This window comes from Oncorhynchus mykiss, chromosome 14 (assembly GCF_057628025.1).
Source record: "Oncorhynchus mykiss isolate SJ-2025 chromosome 14, ASM5762802v1, whole genome shotgun sequence".
NCBI classification, from domain to species: domain Eukaryota; kingdom Metazoa; phylum Chordata; class Actinopteri; order Salmoniformes; family Salmonidae; genus Oncorhynchus; species Oncorhynchus mykiss.
In genome coordinates this window covers 41,749,992-41,766,820 of record NC_143035.1, presented here as the reverse complement: position 1 = coordinate 41,766,820, position 16,829 = coordinate 41,749,992, and the positions used below count along the sequence as shown (strand labels likewise).

Genomic DNA, 16,829 nt, shown 5'->3' with positions numbered 1-16,829 from the left:
CCCAGTCCTGTCCAGCCCAGCCCGCAGCCCAGCCCAGACCCCAGCCCAGCCCCCAGACCCCAGCCCCCAGTCCAGCCCCCAGCCCAGAACCCGGCCCAGACCCCAGCCCAGCCCCCAGCCCAGCCCCCAGCCTGTCTAGCAGCGTGACACTGCTGAGAAAGATGCTGTATTTCAGTGAACCCAGAATGTTTGTGCTTTGAGCCACTTAAAGGCTTAAATTATTGAAGCGAAGCAGTCTAATATAACTGTCTCACTCGGCTCCTATCTGCACTGCTGATGTGAGGAAGTAGACTTCATTAGAATTGGAAGCTGAACTGTCCCAGACATTATCGGGTTTTTTACACAAACTGTCCCAGACATTATCAGTTTATATAACAAACTGTCCCAGACATTATCAGTTTATATAACAAACTGACCCAGACATTATCGGGTTTTTTACACAAACTGTCCCAGACATGATCAGTTTATATAACAAACTGTCCCAGACATGATCAGTTCATATAACAAACTGTCCCAGACATTATCAGTTTATATAAGAAACTGTCCCAGACATTATCAGTTTATATAACAAACTGTCCCAGACATTATCAGTTTATATAACAAACTGTCCCAGACATTATCAGTTTATATAACAAACTGTCTTGGCTGAAGGTGACTGTGTGAGAGCGATGACTGTGTCTTGGCTGAAGGTGACTGTGTGAGGGTGATGACTGTGTCTTGGCTGAAGGTGACTGTGTGAGGGTGATGACTGTGTCTTGGCCGAAGGTGACTGTGTGAGGGTGATGACTGTTTCCAGTGATACTATAGAAATCAGGGTTTAAATACTATTTGAAATCATTTCAAATACTTTATCTGGACTAGATTGAGTTTGCCTGTTGCAATGTTACCAATAGAATAGTCTCAATAATTAAAACCCAGCACATATGGTACTTTAGGCAGACTAGAGCAAACACTAACGCTGTTTGAAAGATCTCAAATAGTATTTGAACCCAGGACTGTTGCTGGAGCAGCAAGCAGAGAGCTGAGGCGCTTCACTGAGTAGACTGCTCCCAGCACCAGCAGCCTTTACCAAACATGGTCAGACCAATGATTAACACACACACAGAGAGAGAGAGAGAGAGAGAGAGAGAGAGAGGAGACACTGGTTGGACTGATCACAGACAACGATGAGACAACCTATAGGGAGGAGGTCAGAGACCCCACACTGCCAGCACTGCAACCTCTCCCTCAACGTCAAGACCAAGGAGCTGTTCGTGGACCAGAGGAAACGGAGGGGCGTCCCCATCCATATCCATGGAACTGTAGTGGAGCGGATCGAGATCTTCATGTTCCTCAGTGTCCACATCACTAAGGATCTATCATGGTCCACACACACCAACCCAGTTGTGAAGAGGGCGTGGTAGTGCCTCTTCCCCGCTAAGGGGGTTGAAAAGATTTGGCACGGGGCCCTCAGATCCTCAAAGTTATACAGCTGCACCATCTTGACTGGCTGCATCACCGCCTGGTATGGAAACTGTTTGGGAAGACGCTACAGAGGGTAGTGCTGCACCATTGACAGCATCTTGACAAATCAAACTTTATTTGTCACATGTGCCGAATACAAGTGTAGACCTTACAGTGAAATGCTTACTTTACAAGCCCTTAGGGATAGCCCCCTTTTTTTCTCCTCAATTTTCACCTAAAGTTACATACCCAAATCTAACTGCCTGTAGCTCAAGCCCTGAAGCAAGGATATGCATTTTCTTGGTACCATTTGAAAGGAAACACTTTGAAATTTGTGGAAATGTGAATTGAATGTTGGAGAATATAACACAATAGATCTGAGAGAAGATAATACAAAGAAAGAAACTACTGTTTTTCTTTGTTCTACCACCATCTTTAAAATGAAACAGAAAGGTCCCACGTCTAGCCATCACTCTGGTTGTAGTTCTGATGGTGTCCACAAGAGGGCAGCAGTGCATGTGCAAAGTTTCAGACACATAACCTGAAGTATGAGCGAACTACATGACATTTTGTGTGAAGTCACCCAGGTACATTTGGGCAAATCATGAAGTAGACATTTGCATTCATGTTACATTTTTCTGAAAGAATATTGTCAAATCTAATAAATATACTTGGACTTTGATTTAGCTTTTCCAGTATTAGTAGCCATATTATAAGGTCAACATTTGCAAAACAACCCGTTTTCATAACTTCATAACTCTGAATATTCTTATAATTTTAGTCCAAAAGGAAAAGGCATGCTGTCACAAAAGGTTAGCATCTACATTTTACAACAGATACAGGGTTTCCGGATACTTCCGTAAAGCCTAGCTCATTGGTTATCTAGATATCTTTGTTTGACCCCGATTGGTGCTTATTTGACAAAGTTAGTGTCGTTCAAGTGAAGACCTCCCGCAACATTGGCGTGCCATGAAGGCGCCGCTCTCTAACCAAATATGGTGTCCTATAGGATATACTACACCCCTGATGATATAGTGAAGTCTGGTTACGTTCTAGGATCTCTGAGGAACGTGATTTGACTGGTTGAAACAACGTTTAATGTGAGATTTCCACAGATTCCTTTCTTTGCAAATTTAACGAGTGGAAATACAAAATCGATCGTGCATGTTTTATGGACCTTTTTAGGACATGAAAAAGGATTTTAACTAACAAAACGACACTTCATGTTATCTCTGGGACCCTTTAGATGATAAATCAGAGCAAGATTTCACAATGTAAGTACACATTTCACCTTCAGAGGTGAATTTGTCAAATTAGGCTATCAGAAGCTTCTAGGGCCATGATATAATTTTCTAGTATTTTCCAAGCTGTTTATTTAATCTTTATTTAACTAGGCAAGTCAGTTAATAAAAAATTCTTATTTTCAATGACTGCCTAGGAACAGTGGGTTAACTGCCTTGTGGGTTAACTGCCTGTTGTTCTGCCTCAGGGGCAGAACAACAGATTTGTACCTTGTCAGCTCGGGGGTTTGAACTTGCAACCTTCCGGTTACTAGTCCAACGCGCTAACCACTAGGCTACACTGCCGCCTCAACTCTGCCGTTTAAAGGCACAGTCAACTTAGTGTATGTAAACTTCTGACCCACTGAAATTGTGATACAGCTAATTATACGTGAAATAATCTGTAAAGTCTGTAAACAATTGTTGGAAAAATGACTTGTGTCATGCACAAAGTAGATGTCCTAACCGACTTGCCAAAACCATAGTTTGTTAACAAGACATTTGTGGAGTGGTTGAAAAACACGTTTTAATGACTCCAACCTAAGTGGATGTAAACTTCTGACTTCAACTGTATATGTACCGACATTTGTTGTTTCTCTAAAATCTGTGATCGTGACACAAGGCGCTGCATGATTTACAACTGTCCTGTTGATGGAACGACCTATCCCTAAGAAGAACCCTTAATTAAAAGGCCAACCATTCACAGCTGAGTTGAGCTGTTCCTTTAAAAGGCCAAACATTCACAGCTGAGTTGAGCTGCTTACTAAGAGGCCAACCATTCAAAGCTGAGTTGAGCTGTTCCCTAAAAGGCCAACCATTCACAACTGAGTTGAGCTGTTCCCTAAAAGGCCAACCATTCACAGCTGAGTTGAGCTGTTCCCTTAAAAGGCCAACCATTCACAGCTGAGTTGAGCTGTTCCTTTAAAAGGCCAAACATTCACAGCTGAGTTGAGCTGCTTACTAAGAGGCCAACCATTCACAGCTGAGTTGAGCTGTTCCCTTAAAAGGCCAACCATTCACAGCTGAGTTGAGCTGTTCCCTAAAAGGCCAACCATTCACAGCTGAGTTGAGCTGCTTACTAAGAGGCCAACCATTCACAGCTGAGTTGCGCTGTTCCCTTAAAAGGCCAACCATTCACAGCTGAGTTGAGCTGTTCCCTAAAAGGCCAACCATTCACAGCTGAGTTGAGCTGCTTACTAAGAGGCCAACCATTCACAGCTGAGTTGAGCTGTTCCCTTAAAAGGCCAACCATTCACAGCTGAGTTGAGCTGTTCCCTTAAAAGGCCAACCATTCACAGCTGAGTTGAGCTGTTCCTTTAAGGGAGCTGTTCCCTTAAGTTCCTTAAGGGAACAGCTCAACTCAGCTGTGAATGATTGGCCTTTTAAGAGAACAGCTCAACTCAGCTGTGAATGTGTTGTGGTCCTAATGAGGGGAAATGTTTGGCTACCATTAACTGCCTTTCTCTCTGACTCATAGGCTTGTGGTTCTACAGTGTAATATCGTGCTGCTACTCTTCTCTCAGAGTACAACCCTTTGGTTAGGAAGGAATTACTTGACAAGACTTTGGGCCAATGTCATGCTGTTGTTGGAACCCTAAGACAGAAAATACTATTTAACAAGGCAGAGACTGACCTAGCAGTGTAACCTCCTGGATGAGGCCATAGATGTCTATGATGGCCCAGAGCGGACATCCTATACTCAGACCACAGTGGAAGAGGATGGGTTCCTCCTCGTTGATACTGTAGAACACACGGCCGTGTCTGTCGGCCCAGAAGGACAGGACGTTGTTGCGGATCGCCAGGCGTTCCGGCAGGGCTTTGGCCCAGTAACCCGGCCGTGTCACCAGGTCCGGACAGGCGTACTTGGGGATGTTGGAGGAGTTGAGCTCACTCGGGTCCAGACTGGTGAAACCGAACCGCAGAGCACCACTCCAGCCGTTGTGTACACCGGACAGACGCAGACGCACCTGGGAAGGAGTGGGGATTGTAATGATCACACTCTGTGCTTTTCATACAGGAAGTTTTTTTTCATTTTTTTTATTTATTTCACCTTTATTTAACCAGGTAGGCTAGTTGAGAACAAGTTCTCATTTGCAACTGCGACCTGGCCAAGATAAAGCATAGCAATTCCACACATACAACAACACATGGAATAAACAAAACATACAGTCAATAATACAGTAGAACTAAAGAAAACAAAAAGTCTATATACAGTGAGTGCAAATGAGGTAAGATAAGGGAGTTAAGGCAATAAATAGGCCATGGTGGCGAAGTAATTACAATATAGCAATTAAACACTGGAATGGTAGATGTGCAGAAGATGAATGTACAAGTAGAGATACTGGGGTGCAAAGGAGCAAGATAAATACATAAATACAGTATGGGGATGAGGTAGGTAGATAGATGGGCTGTTTACAGATAGGCTATGTACAGGTGCAGTGATCTGTGAGCTGCTCTGACAGTTGGTGCTTAAAGCACAGGTCGCAGTGGTGGGTAGTATGGGGCTTTACCTAGCAGAGACTTGTAGATGACCTGTAGCCAGTGGGTTTGGCGACGAGTATGAAGCGAGGGCCAGCCAACAAGAGCGTACAGGTCGCAGTGGTGGGTAGTATATGGGGCTTTGGTGACAAAACGGATGGCACTGTGATAGACTGCATCCAATTTGCTGAGTAGAGTGTTGGAGGCTATTTTATAGATGACATCGCCAAAGTCGAGGATCGGTAGGATGGTCAGTTTTACGAGGGTATGTTTGGCAGCATGAGTGAAGGGTGCTTTGTTGCGGTATAGGAAGATGATTCTAGATTTAATTTTGGATTGGAGATGCTTACTGTGAGTCTGGAAGGAGAGTTTACAGTCTAGCCAGACACCTAGGTATTTGTAGTTGTCCACATATTCTAAGTCAGAGCCGTCCAGAGTAGTGATGCTGGACGGGCGGGCAGGTGCGGGCAGTTATCGATTGAATAGCATGCATTTAGTTTTACTTGCATTTAAGAGCAGTTGGTGGCCACGGAAGGAGAGTTGTATGGCATTGAAGCTCGTCTGGAGGGTTGTTAACACAGTGTCCAAAGAGGGGCCAGAAGTATACAGAATGGTGTCGTCTGCGTAGAGGTGGATAAGAGACTCACCAGCAGCAAGAGCGACATCATTGATGTATACAGAGAAGAGAGTCGGTCCAAGAATGGAACCCTGTGGCACCCCCATAAGAGACCGCCAGAGGTCCGGACAACAGGCCCTCCGATTTGACACACTGAACTCTGTCTGCGAAGTAGTTGGTGAACCAGGCGAGGCAATCATTTGAAAAACCAAGGCTATTGAGTCTGCCGATGAGGATGTGGTGATTGACAGAGTCGAAAGCCTTGGCCAGATCAATGAATACGGCTGCACAGTAATGTCTCTTATCGATGGCGGTTATGATGTCGTTTAGAACCTTGAGCGTGGCTGAGGTGCACCCATGACCAGCTCTGAAAACAGATTGCATAGCGGAGAAGGTATGGTGGGATTCGAAATGGTCAGTAATCTGTTTGTTAACCAGGCTTTCGAAGACCTTAGAAAGACAGGGTAGGATAGATATAGGTCTGTAGCAGTTTGGGTCTAGAGTGTCACCCCCTTTGAAGAGGGGGCTGACCGCGGCAGCTTACCAATCTTTGGGAATCTCAGACAATACGAAAGAGAGGTTGAACAGGCTAGTAATATGGGTTGCAACAATTTCGGCAGATCATTTTAGAAAGAGAGGGTCCAGATTGTCTAGCCCGGCTGATTTTTAGGGGTCCAGATTTTGCAGCTCTTTCAGAACATCAGCTATCTGGATCTGGGTGAAGGAGAAATGGTGGGGGCTTTGGCAGGTTGCTGTGGAGGGTGCTGGGCAGTTGACCGGGGTAGGGGTAGCCAGGTGGATAGCATGGCCAGCCGTAGAGAAATGCTTATTGAAATTCTCAATTATAGTGGATTTCTCGGTGGTAACAGTGTTTCCTATCCTCAGAGCAGTTGGCAGCTGGGAGGAGGTGCTTTTATTCTACATGGACTTTACAGTGTCCCAGAACTTTTGTTGAGTTTGTAATATAGGATGCAAATTTCTGTTTGATAAAGCTAGCCTTAGCTTTCCTAACTGCCTGTGTATATTTGTTCCTAACTTCCCTGAAAAGTTGCATATCACGGGGGCTAGTCGATGCTAATTCAGAACGCCACAGGATGTTTTTGTGCTGGTCAAGGGCAGACAGGTCTGGAGTGAGCCAAGGGCTATATCTGTTCACAGTTCAATTTTTTTTTAATGGGGCATGCTTATTTAAGATGGTGAGGAGGGCACTTTTAAAGAATAACCAGGCATCCTCAACTGATGGGATGAGGTCAATGTCATTCCAGGATACCCGGGCCAGGTCGATTAGAAAGGCCTGCTCGCAGAAGTGTTTTAGGGAGCGTTTGACAGTGATGAGGGGTGGTCGTTTGGTCCCAGACCCATTACGGACCCAGAGAGAGAGATCAAAATTAACAGTGACATGAGAGAGAAAGACAGAGATGATAGAGATGGCAGAGATGTCTCAAGACAGAGATGACATAGATGTCTCCAGACAGAGATGGCAGAGATGACAGAGATGTCTTCAGACAGAGATGACAGAGATGTCTCCAGACAGAGATGATAGAGATGACAGAGATGTCTCCAGACAGAGATGACAGAGATGTCTCCAGACAGAGATGATAGAGATGACAGAGATGTCTCCAGACAGCGATGACAGAGATGACAGAGATGTCTCCAGACAGAGATGACAGAGATGTCTCCAGATAGAGATGACAGAGATGTCTCCAGACAGAGATGCCAGATATCAGGGTTATGGTATATCAGGGTTATGGTATATCAGGGTTAGGATATATCAGGGTTAGGGTATATCAGGGTTAGGGTATATCAGGGTTAGGGTAAATCAGGGCTAGGGTATATCAGGGTTAGGGAATATCAGGGTTAGGGTATATCAGGGTTAGGGTATATCAGAGTTAGGGTATATCAGGGTTAGGGTATATCAGGGTTAGGGTATATCAGGGTTAGGGTTAGGTTATATCAGGGTTATGGTATATCAGGGTTAGGGTATATCAGGGCTAGGGTATATCAGGGTTAGGGTATATCAGGGTTAGGGTATATCAGGGTTAGGGTTAGGGTATATCAGGGTTAGGGTATATCAGGGTTAGATAATATCAGGGTTAGGGTATATCAGGGTTTGGGTATATCAGGGCTAGGGATAGGGTATATCAGGGTTAGGGTATATCAGGGCTAGGGTTAGGGTATATCAGGGTTAGGGTATATCAGGGTTTGGGTATATCAGGGCTAGGGTATATCAGGGTTAGGGTATATCAGGGTTAGGGTATATCAGGGCTAGGGTTAGGGTATATCAGGGTTAGGGTATATCAGGGTTTGCGTATATCAGGGTTAGGGTATATCAGGGTTAGGGTTAGGGTATATCAGGGTTAGGGTATATCAGGGTTAGGGTATATCAGGGTTAGGGTTTATCAGGGTTAGGGTTTATCAGGGTTATGGTATATCAGGACTAGGGTATATCGGGGTTAGGGTATATCAGGGTTAGGGTATATCAGGGTTATGGTATATCCTCTCTTGGGTATATCCTCTGATTGAGAACCACTCTAGGCAACCATAGACTTACCTAGAGTACTACTCTAACCACAATCCCATAACTACAAACAACCCCAGACAAAACACACCACATAATTAACCCATGTCACACCCTGGCCTGATCAAAATAATAAAGAAAACACAAAATACTAAGACCAGGGCGTGACAGAACACCCCCCCCCAAGGTGCGGACTCTCGGCCGCACACCTAAACCCATAGGGGAGGGTCTGGGTGGGCGTCTTTTTTCAACCCCTTTACCAAAGAGCACCTTCTATCTACCCTAATGTACTATTGTGTACCTTAGTAGCGCTTCCCTTCCTTTTTCTACTAGTCTTTAGAAATTGTTCGATGTTTTTCTTTTGAGAAGTAGTCCTATTCATCGTAAGTGTCACTCCAGGTGGACTCTACTGTTTTGATGCGTGTGAACAGGAGCGCGATTCATGTTGTTTTTATCCGGTATTAGAAACAGTTTATTCCGTCATAAATGTTAGCGATTTATTTACGTTTCAGGATACCTGAGGTTGGATTAGGAACGTTGTTTGAAATGTTTGGACCAAGTTTACAGGTAACTTATTAGATACTTTGTAGGCATGTTGGGACCGGTGTATTTCTGAATCAAACGCGTCACATAAATAAAGGACATTATCGAACAAAAGGACCATTTATGACGTTTCTGGGATATTTTGGAGTGCCAACAGAAGAAGATCATCAAAGGTAAGGCATGAACTATATCACTATTTCTGACTTTTGTACTGCACCTGCCTGGTTGAAATATGTTTTTCATGTGATTGTATACGGGGCGCTGTCCTCATATGGTGTGCTTTCTCCGTAAAGCCTTTTTGAAATCTGACACAGCGGCTGGATTAACAAGAAGTTAAGCCTTCTTTTGATGTATAACACTTATACTTTCAAGAATGTTAAATATTTGAATTTGGTATTTTTGAATTTCGCGCTCTGCAATTTCACCGGATGTTGTCCAGGTGGGACGCTTACCGTCCCAACTGGCCATAAGAAGATATCAGGGTTAGAGTTGAGGAGAGACAGAGAGGGGTCTTACCATTTCGTAGTCTAACAGGTCTTTGGCTAAATGTTAGCGTTGGGGCAGGGATCGCGACTGGATTTTTTGGAGGGTCCCCAAATGAGTATGATTTAGGAAATTCCCACAAATAACAAAAATAAATGTGATTTTTTTCTCTCAATGTAATCAAGGTATGAAAATGTTATTTTAAAATAAAATAAATCATTATAATTATGTTCCGTCCATCCGTCCGCCCGACCATCCAATCTGACAAAAATCGTCCCATGGCTTAATATAGTTGCCTAACCCTGGCCCGAGTTAGGGTGTGTTAGGGTTAGTGTTAGGGTATGTTAGGGTCAGGGTATATCAGGGTCAGGGTATGTCAGGGTCAGGGTATGTTAGGGTCAGGGTATGTTAAGGTCAGGGTATATCAGGGTCAGGGTATGTCAGGGTCAGGGTATGTTAGGGTCAGGGTATGTTAAGGTCAGGGTATATCAGGGTTAGGGTATGTTAGGGTCAGGGTATGTCAGGGTCAGGGTATGTCAGGGTCAGGGTATGTCAGGGTCAGGGTATGTCAGGGTTAGGGTATATCAGGGTCAGGGTATGTCAGGGTCAGGGTATGTCAGGGTCAGGGTATGTTAGGGTCAGGGTATGTCAGGGTCAGGGTATGTCAGGGTCAGGGTATGTCAGGGTCAGGGTATATCAGGGTCAGGGTATATCAGGGTCAGGGTATGTTAGGGTCAGGGTATGTTAGGGTCAGGGTATGTCAGGGTCAGGGTATTTCAGGGTCAGGGTATGTCAGGGTCAGGGTATATCAGGGTCAGGGTATATCAGGGTCAGGGTATGTCAGGGTCAGGGTATGTCAGGGTCAGGGTATGTCAGGGTCAGGGTATGTCAGGGTTAGGGTATATCAGGGTCAGGGTATGTCAGGGTCAGGGTATGTCAGGGTCAGGGTATGTTAGGGTCAGGGTATGTCAGGGTCAGGGTATGTCAGGGTCAGGGTATGTCAGGGTCAGGGTATATCAGGGTCAGGGTATGTTAGGGTCAGGGTATGTTAGGGTCAGGGTATGTTAGGGTCAGGGTATATCAGGGTCAGGGTCTTACCTTCTGATAGAGTCTAACCGGTCGTTGGCTGAAGGTGATTCCGTTGCAGAAGCTGTTCTTCCTGGTAGCTCGTCTCAGCTGACCGTCCAGCCTGATGTTCTTTCCCTTGGCCTGAGGGTGGAACCTGGGCGACTCCAGACTGAGGATCACTGGGGGGGCCGACGTCCGCCTCTCTACCATCGAACCCCCGCCACCTCCTCCCCCACCGCTGCCACCGTGCAGAGTGAAAAACTGCCTGCTCACCACAGGGTCGGGCTGTAGAGTCACATCTTCTGGGAGGAGGCAATAACAAAATAAGAAGAGGGGAGAGGGATTGGTTAATTGGTTAATGGTTACCGGATGATCCTTGAGTGGACCAGCCCATAACCCATTCACAGTATACAGCCTGTAACCCATATACAGCCTGTAACCCATATACAGCCTGTAACCCATATACAGTATACAGCCTGTAACCCATATACAGTATACAGCCTGTAACCCATATACAGCCAGTAACTCATATACAGTATACAGCCTGCAACTCATATACAGCCTGTAACCCATATACAGCCTGTAATCCATATACAGCCAGTAACCCATATACAGTATACAGCCTGTAATCCATATACAGCATGTAACCCATATACAGTATACAGCCTGTAACCCATATACAGCCTGTAATCCATATACAGCCTGTAACCCATATACAGCCTGTAACCCATATACAGCATGTAACCCATATACAGTATACAGCCTGTAACCCATATACAGCCTGTAATCCATATACAGCCTGTAACCCATATACAGCCTGTAACCCATATACAGCCTGTAACCCATATACAGTATACAGCCTGTAACCCATATACAGCCTGTAACCCATATACAGTATACAGCCTGTAACCCATATACAGCCTGTAACCCATATACAGCCTGTAACCCATATACAGTATACAGCTTGTAACTCATTTACAGTATACAGCCTGTAACCCATATACAGTATACAGCCTGTAACCCATATACAGCCTGTAACTAATATACAGTATACAACCTGTAACCCATATACAGTATACAGCCTGTAACCCATGTACAGTATACAGCCTGTAACCCATATACAGCCTGTAGCTAATATACAGTATACAACCTGTAACTCATATACAGTATACAGCCTGTAACTGATATACAGTATACAGTCTGTAACCCATATACAGTATGCAGCCTGTAACTCATATACAGTATAGAGCCTGTAACTCATATACAACCTGTAACCCATATACAGCCTGTAGCTAATATACAGTATACAGCCTGTAACTAATATACAGTATACAGCCTGTAACTAATATACAGTATACAGTCTGTAACCCATATACAGTATACAGCCTGTAACTCATATACAGTATAGAGCCTGTAACTCATATACAACCTGTAACCCATATACAGCCTGTAACCCATATACAGTATACAGCCTGTAACCCATATACAGCCTGTAACCCATATACAGTATACAGTCTGTAACTAATATACAGTATACAGCCTGTAACCCATATACCATATACAGCCTGTAACTAATATACAGTATACAGTCTGTAACCCATATACAGCCTGTAGCTAATATACAGTATACAACCTGTAACTCATATACAGTATACAGCCTGTAACTAATATACAGTATACAACCTGTAACCCATATACAGTATACAGCCTGTAACCCATATACAGTATACAGCTTGTAACCCATATACAGCCTGTAGCTAATATACAGTATACAGCCTGTAACCCATATACAGTATACAGCTTGTAACCCATATACAGCCTGTAGCTAATATACAGTATACAGCCTGTAACCCATATACAGTATTCAGCCTGTAACCCATATACAGTATACAGCCTGTAACTCATATACAGTATACAACTTGTAACCCATACACAGTATAGAGTCTGTAACCCATATACAGTATACAGCCTGTAACTCATATACAATATACAGCCTGTAACCCATATACAACCTGTAACCCATATACAGTATACAGCCTGTAACTCATATACAACCTGTAACCCATATACAGTATACAGCCTGTAACCCATATACAACCTGTAACCCATATACAGTATACAGCTTGTAACCCATATACAGTATACAGCCTGTAACCCATATACAGCCTGTAACCCATATACAGTATACAGCTTGTAACCCATATACAGTATACAGCCTGTAACCCATATACAGCCTGTAACCCATATACAGTATACAGCCTGTAACCCATATACAGCCTGTAACCCATATACAGTATACAGCCTGTAACCCATATACAGCCTGTAACCCATATACAGTATACAGCCTGTAACCCATATACAATATACAGCCTGTAACCCATATACAGCCTGTAACCCATATACAGTATACAGCCTGCAACCCATATACAACCTGTAACCCATATACAGTATACAGCCTGTAACCCATATACAGCCTGTAACCCATATACAGTATACAGCCTGTAACCCATATACAGCCTGTAACCCATATACAGTATACAGCCTGTAACCCATATACAGCCTGTAACCCATATACAGTATACAGCCTGTAACCCATATACAAAATACAGCCTGTAACCCATATACAGTATACAGCCTGCAACTCATATACAGTATACAGCCTGTAACCCATATACAGTATACAGCCTGTAACCCATATACAAAATACAGCCTGTAACCCATATACAGTATACAGCCTGCAACTCATATACAGTATACAGCCTGTAACTCATATACAGTATACAGCCTGTAACCCATATACAGTATACAGCCTGTAACCCTTATACAATATACAGCCTGTAACCCATATACAGCCTGTAACCCATATACAGTATAGAGCCTGTAACCCATATACAGACTCTAACCCATATACAGTATACAGCCTGTAACTCATATACAGCCTGTAACCCATATACAGTTTACAGCCTGTAACCCATATACAGCCTGTAACCCATATACAGCCTGTAACCCATATACAGCCTGTAACCCATATACAGTATACAGCCTGTAACCCATATACAGTATAGAGCCTGTAACCCATATACAGCCTGTAACCCATATACAGTATACAGCCTGTAACTCATATACAGCCTGTAACCCATATACAGTATACAACCTGTAACCCATATACAGCCTGTAACCCATATACAGCCTGTAACCCATATACAGCCTGTAACACATATACAATATACAGCTTGTAACCCATATACAGTATACAGCCTGTAACCCATATACAGTATACAGCCTGTAACCCATATACAGTATACAGCCTGCAACTCATATACAGCCTATAACCCATATACAGTATACAGCCTGTAACCCATATACAGCCTGTAACCCATATACAGTATACAGCCTGTAACCCATATACAGTATACAGCCTGTAACCCATATACAGTATACAGCCTGCAACTCATATACAGCCTATAACCCATATACAGTATACAGCCTGTAACCCATATACAGCCTGTAACCCATATACAGTATACAGCCTGTAACCCATATACAGTATACAGCCTGTAACCCATATACAGTATACAGCCTGCAACTCATATACAGCCTATAACCCATATACAGTATACAGCCTGTAACCCATATACAGCCTGTAACCTATATACAGTATACAGCCTGTAACCCATATACAGTATACAGCCTATAACCCATATACAGTATACAGCCTGTAACCCATATACAGCCTGTAACCCATATACAGTATACAGCCTGTAACCCATATACAATATACAGCCTGTAACCCATATACAGCCTGTAACCCATATACAGTATACAGTCTGTAACCCATATACAGTATAGAGCCTGTAACCCATATACAGTATAGAGCCTGTAACCCATATACAGTATACAGCCTGTAACCCATATACAGTATACAGCCTGTAACCCATATACAGTATACAGCCTGTAACCCATATACAGTATACAGTCTGTAACCCATATACAGCCTGTAACCCATATACAGTATAGAGCCTGTAACCCATATACAGTATACAGTCTGTAACCCATATACAGCCTGTAACCCATATACAGCCTGTAACCCATATACAGTATACAGCCTGTAACCCATATACAGTATACAGCCTGTAACCCATATACAGCCTGTAACCCATATACAGTATAGAGCCTGTAACCCATATACAGCCTGTAACCCATATACAGTATACAGTCTGTAACCCATATACAGTATACAGTCTGTAACCCATATACAGTCTGTAACCCATATACAATATACAGCCTGTAACCCATATACAGTATACAGTCTGTAACCCATATACAGCCTGTAACCCATATACAGTATACAGCCTGTAACTCATATACAGTATAGAGCCTGTAACCCATATACAGTATATAGCCTGTAACCCATATACAATATACAGTCTGTAACCCATATACAGCCTGTAACCCATATACAGTATACAGCCTGTAACCCATATACAGTATAGAGCCTGTAACCCATATACAGTATACAGCCTGTAACCCATATACAGCTTGTAACCCATATACAGTATACAGCCTGTTACCCATATACAGCCTGTAACCCATATAATATATACAGCCTGTAACCCATATACAGCCTGTAACTCATATACAGTATAGAGCCTGTAACCCATATACAGTATATAGCCTGTAACCCATATACAATATACAGTCTGTAACCCATATACAGCCTGTAACCCATATACAGTATACAGCCTGTAACCCATATACAGCATAGAGCCTGTAACCCATATACAGCCTGTAACCCATATACAGTATAGAGCCTGTAACTTATATACAGCCTGTAACCCATATACAGTATACAGCCTGTAACCCATATACAGTATAGAGCCTGTAACCCATATACAGCCTGTAACCCATATACAGTATACAGCCTGTAACCCATATACAATATACAGCCTGTAACCCATATACAGTATACAGCCTCTAACCCATATACAGTATAGAGCCTGTAACCCATATACAGCCTGTAACCCATATACAGTATAGAGCCTGCAACTTATATACAGCATGTAACCCATATACAGTATACAGCCTGTAACCCATATACAGTCTAGAGCCTGTAACTTATATACAGCCTGTAACCCATATACAGTATACAGCCTGTAACCCATATACAGCCTGTAACCCATATACAGTATACAGCCTGTAACTTATATACAGCCTGTAACCCATATACAGTATACAGCCTGTAACACATATACAGCCTGTAACTCATATACAGTATACAGCCTGTAACTCATATACAGCCTGTAACTCATATACAGTATACAGCCTGTAACCCATATACAGTATACAGCCTGTAACCCATATACAGTATACAGCCTGTAACCCATATACAGCCTGTAACCCATATACAGCCTGTAACCCATATACAGTATACAGCTTGTAACCCATATACGGTATACAGCCTGTAACCCATATACAGTATACAGCCTGTAACCCATATACAGCCTGTAGCTAATATACAGTATACAGCCTGTAACCCATATACAGCCTGTAACCCGTATACAGCCTGTAACCCATATACAGTATACAGCCTGTAACCCATATACAGCCTGTAGCTAATATACAGTATACAGCCTGTAACTCATATACAGCCTGTAACACATATACAGTATACAGCCTGTAACTCATATACAGCCTGTAGCTAATATACAGTATACAGCCTGTAACCCATATACAGCCTGTAACACATATACAGTATACAGCCTGTAACTCATATACAGTATAGAGCCTGTAACCCATATACATTATACAGCCTGTAACCCATATACAGCCTGTAACCCATATACAGTATACAGCCTGTAACTCATATACATTTTCTGCCTGTAACCCATATACAGCCTGTAACTCATATACAGCCTGTGACCCATATACAGTATACAGCCTGTAACCCATATACAGTATACAGCCTGTAACCCATATACAGTATACAGCCTGTAACTCATATACAGCCTGTAACCCATATACAGTATACAGCCTGTAACCCATATACAGCCTGTAACCCATATACAGTATACAGCCTGTAACCCATATACAGTATACAGCCTGTAACTCATATACAGTATAGAGCCTGTAACCCATATACAGCCTGTAACCCATATACAGTATAGAGCCTGTAACCCATATACAGCCTGTAACCCATATACAGTATTCTGCCTGTAACTCATTTACAGTATACAGCCTGTAACCCATATACAGTATACAGCCTGTAACCCATATACAGCCTGTAACTCATATACAGTATACAGCCTGTAACCCATATACAGCCTGTAACTCATATACAATATACAGCCTGTAACCCATATACAGCCTGTAACCCATATACAGTATACAGCCTGTAACCCAT

At 43.1% G+C, this 16,829-nt stretch overlaps 1 protein-coding gene across 2 annotated transcripts in view; it reads right to left on the bottom strand.

Moving 5' to 3' along the window:
* neurl1b (neuralized E3 ubiquitin protein ligase 1B) overlaps positions 1–16,829 on the bottom strand; it is a 44,444-nt gene that overhangs the window by 11,033 nt on the left and 16,582 nt on the right. Inside the window, exons 2-3 of one of the 2 annotated variants that reach the window (XM_036943564.2) lie at positions 10,460–10,728; positions 4,357–4,690 (exon numbers count right to left, since the gene is read on the bottom strand). In XM_036943564.2, coding sequence (XP_036799459.2) covers positions 4,357–4,690; positions 10,460–10,728 — 603 coding nt within the window. Of the gene's footprint in view, positions 1–4,356; positions 4,691–10,459; positions 10,732–16,829 lie in introns of both variants that reach the window. The other variant, XM_036943562.2, reaches the window with a different exon arrangement.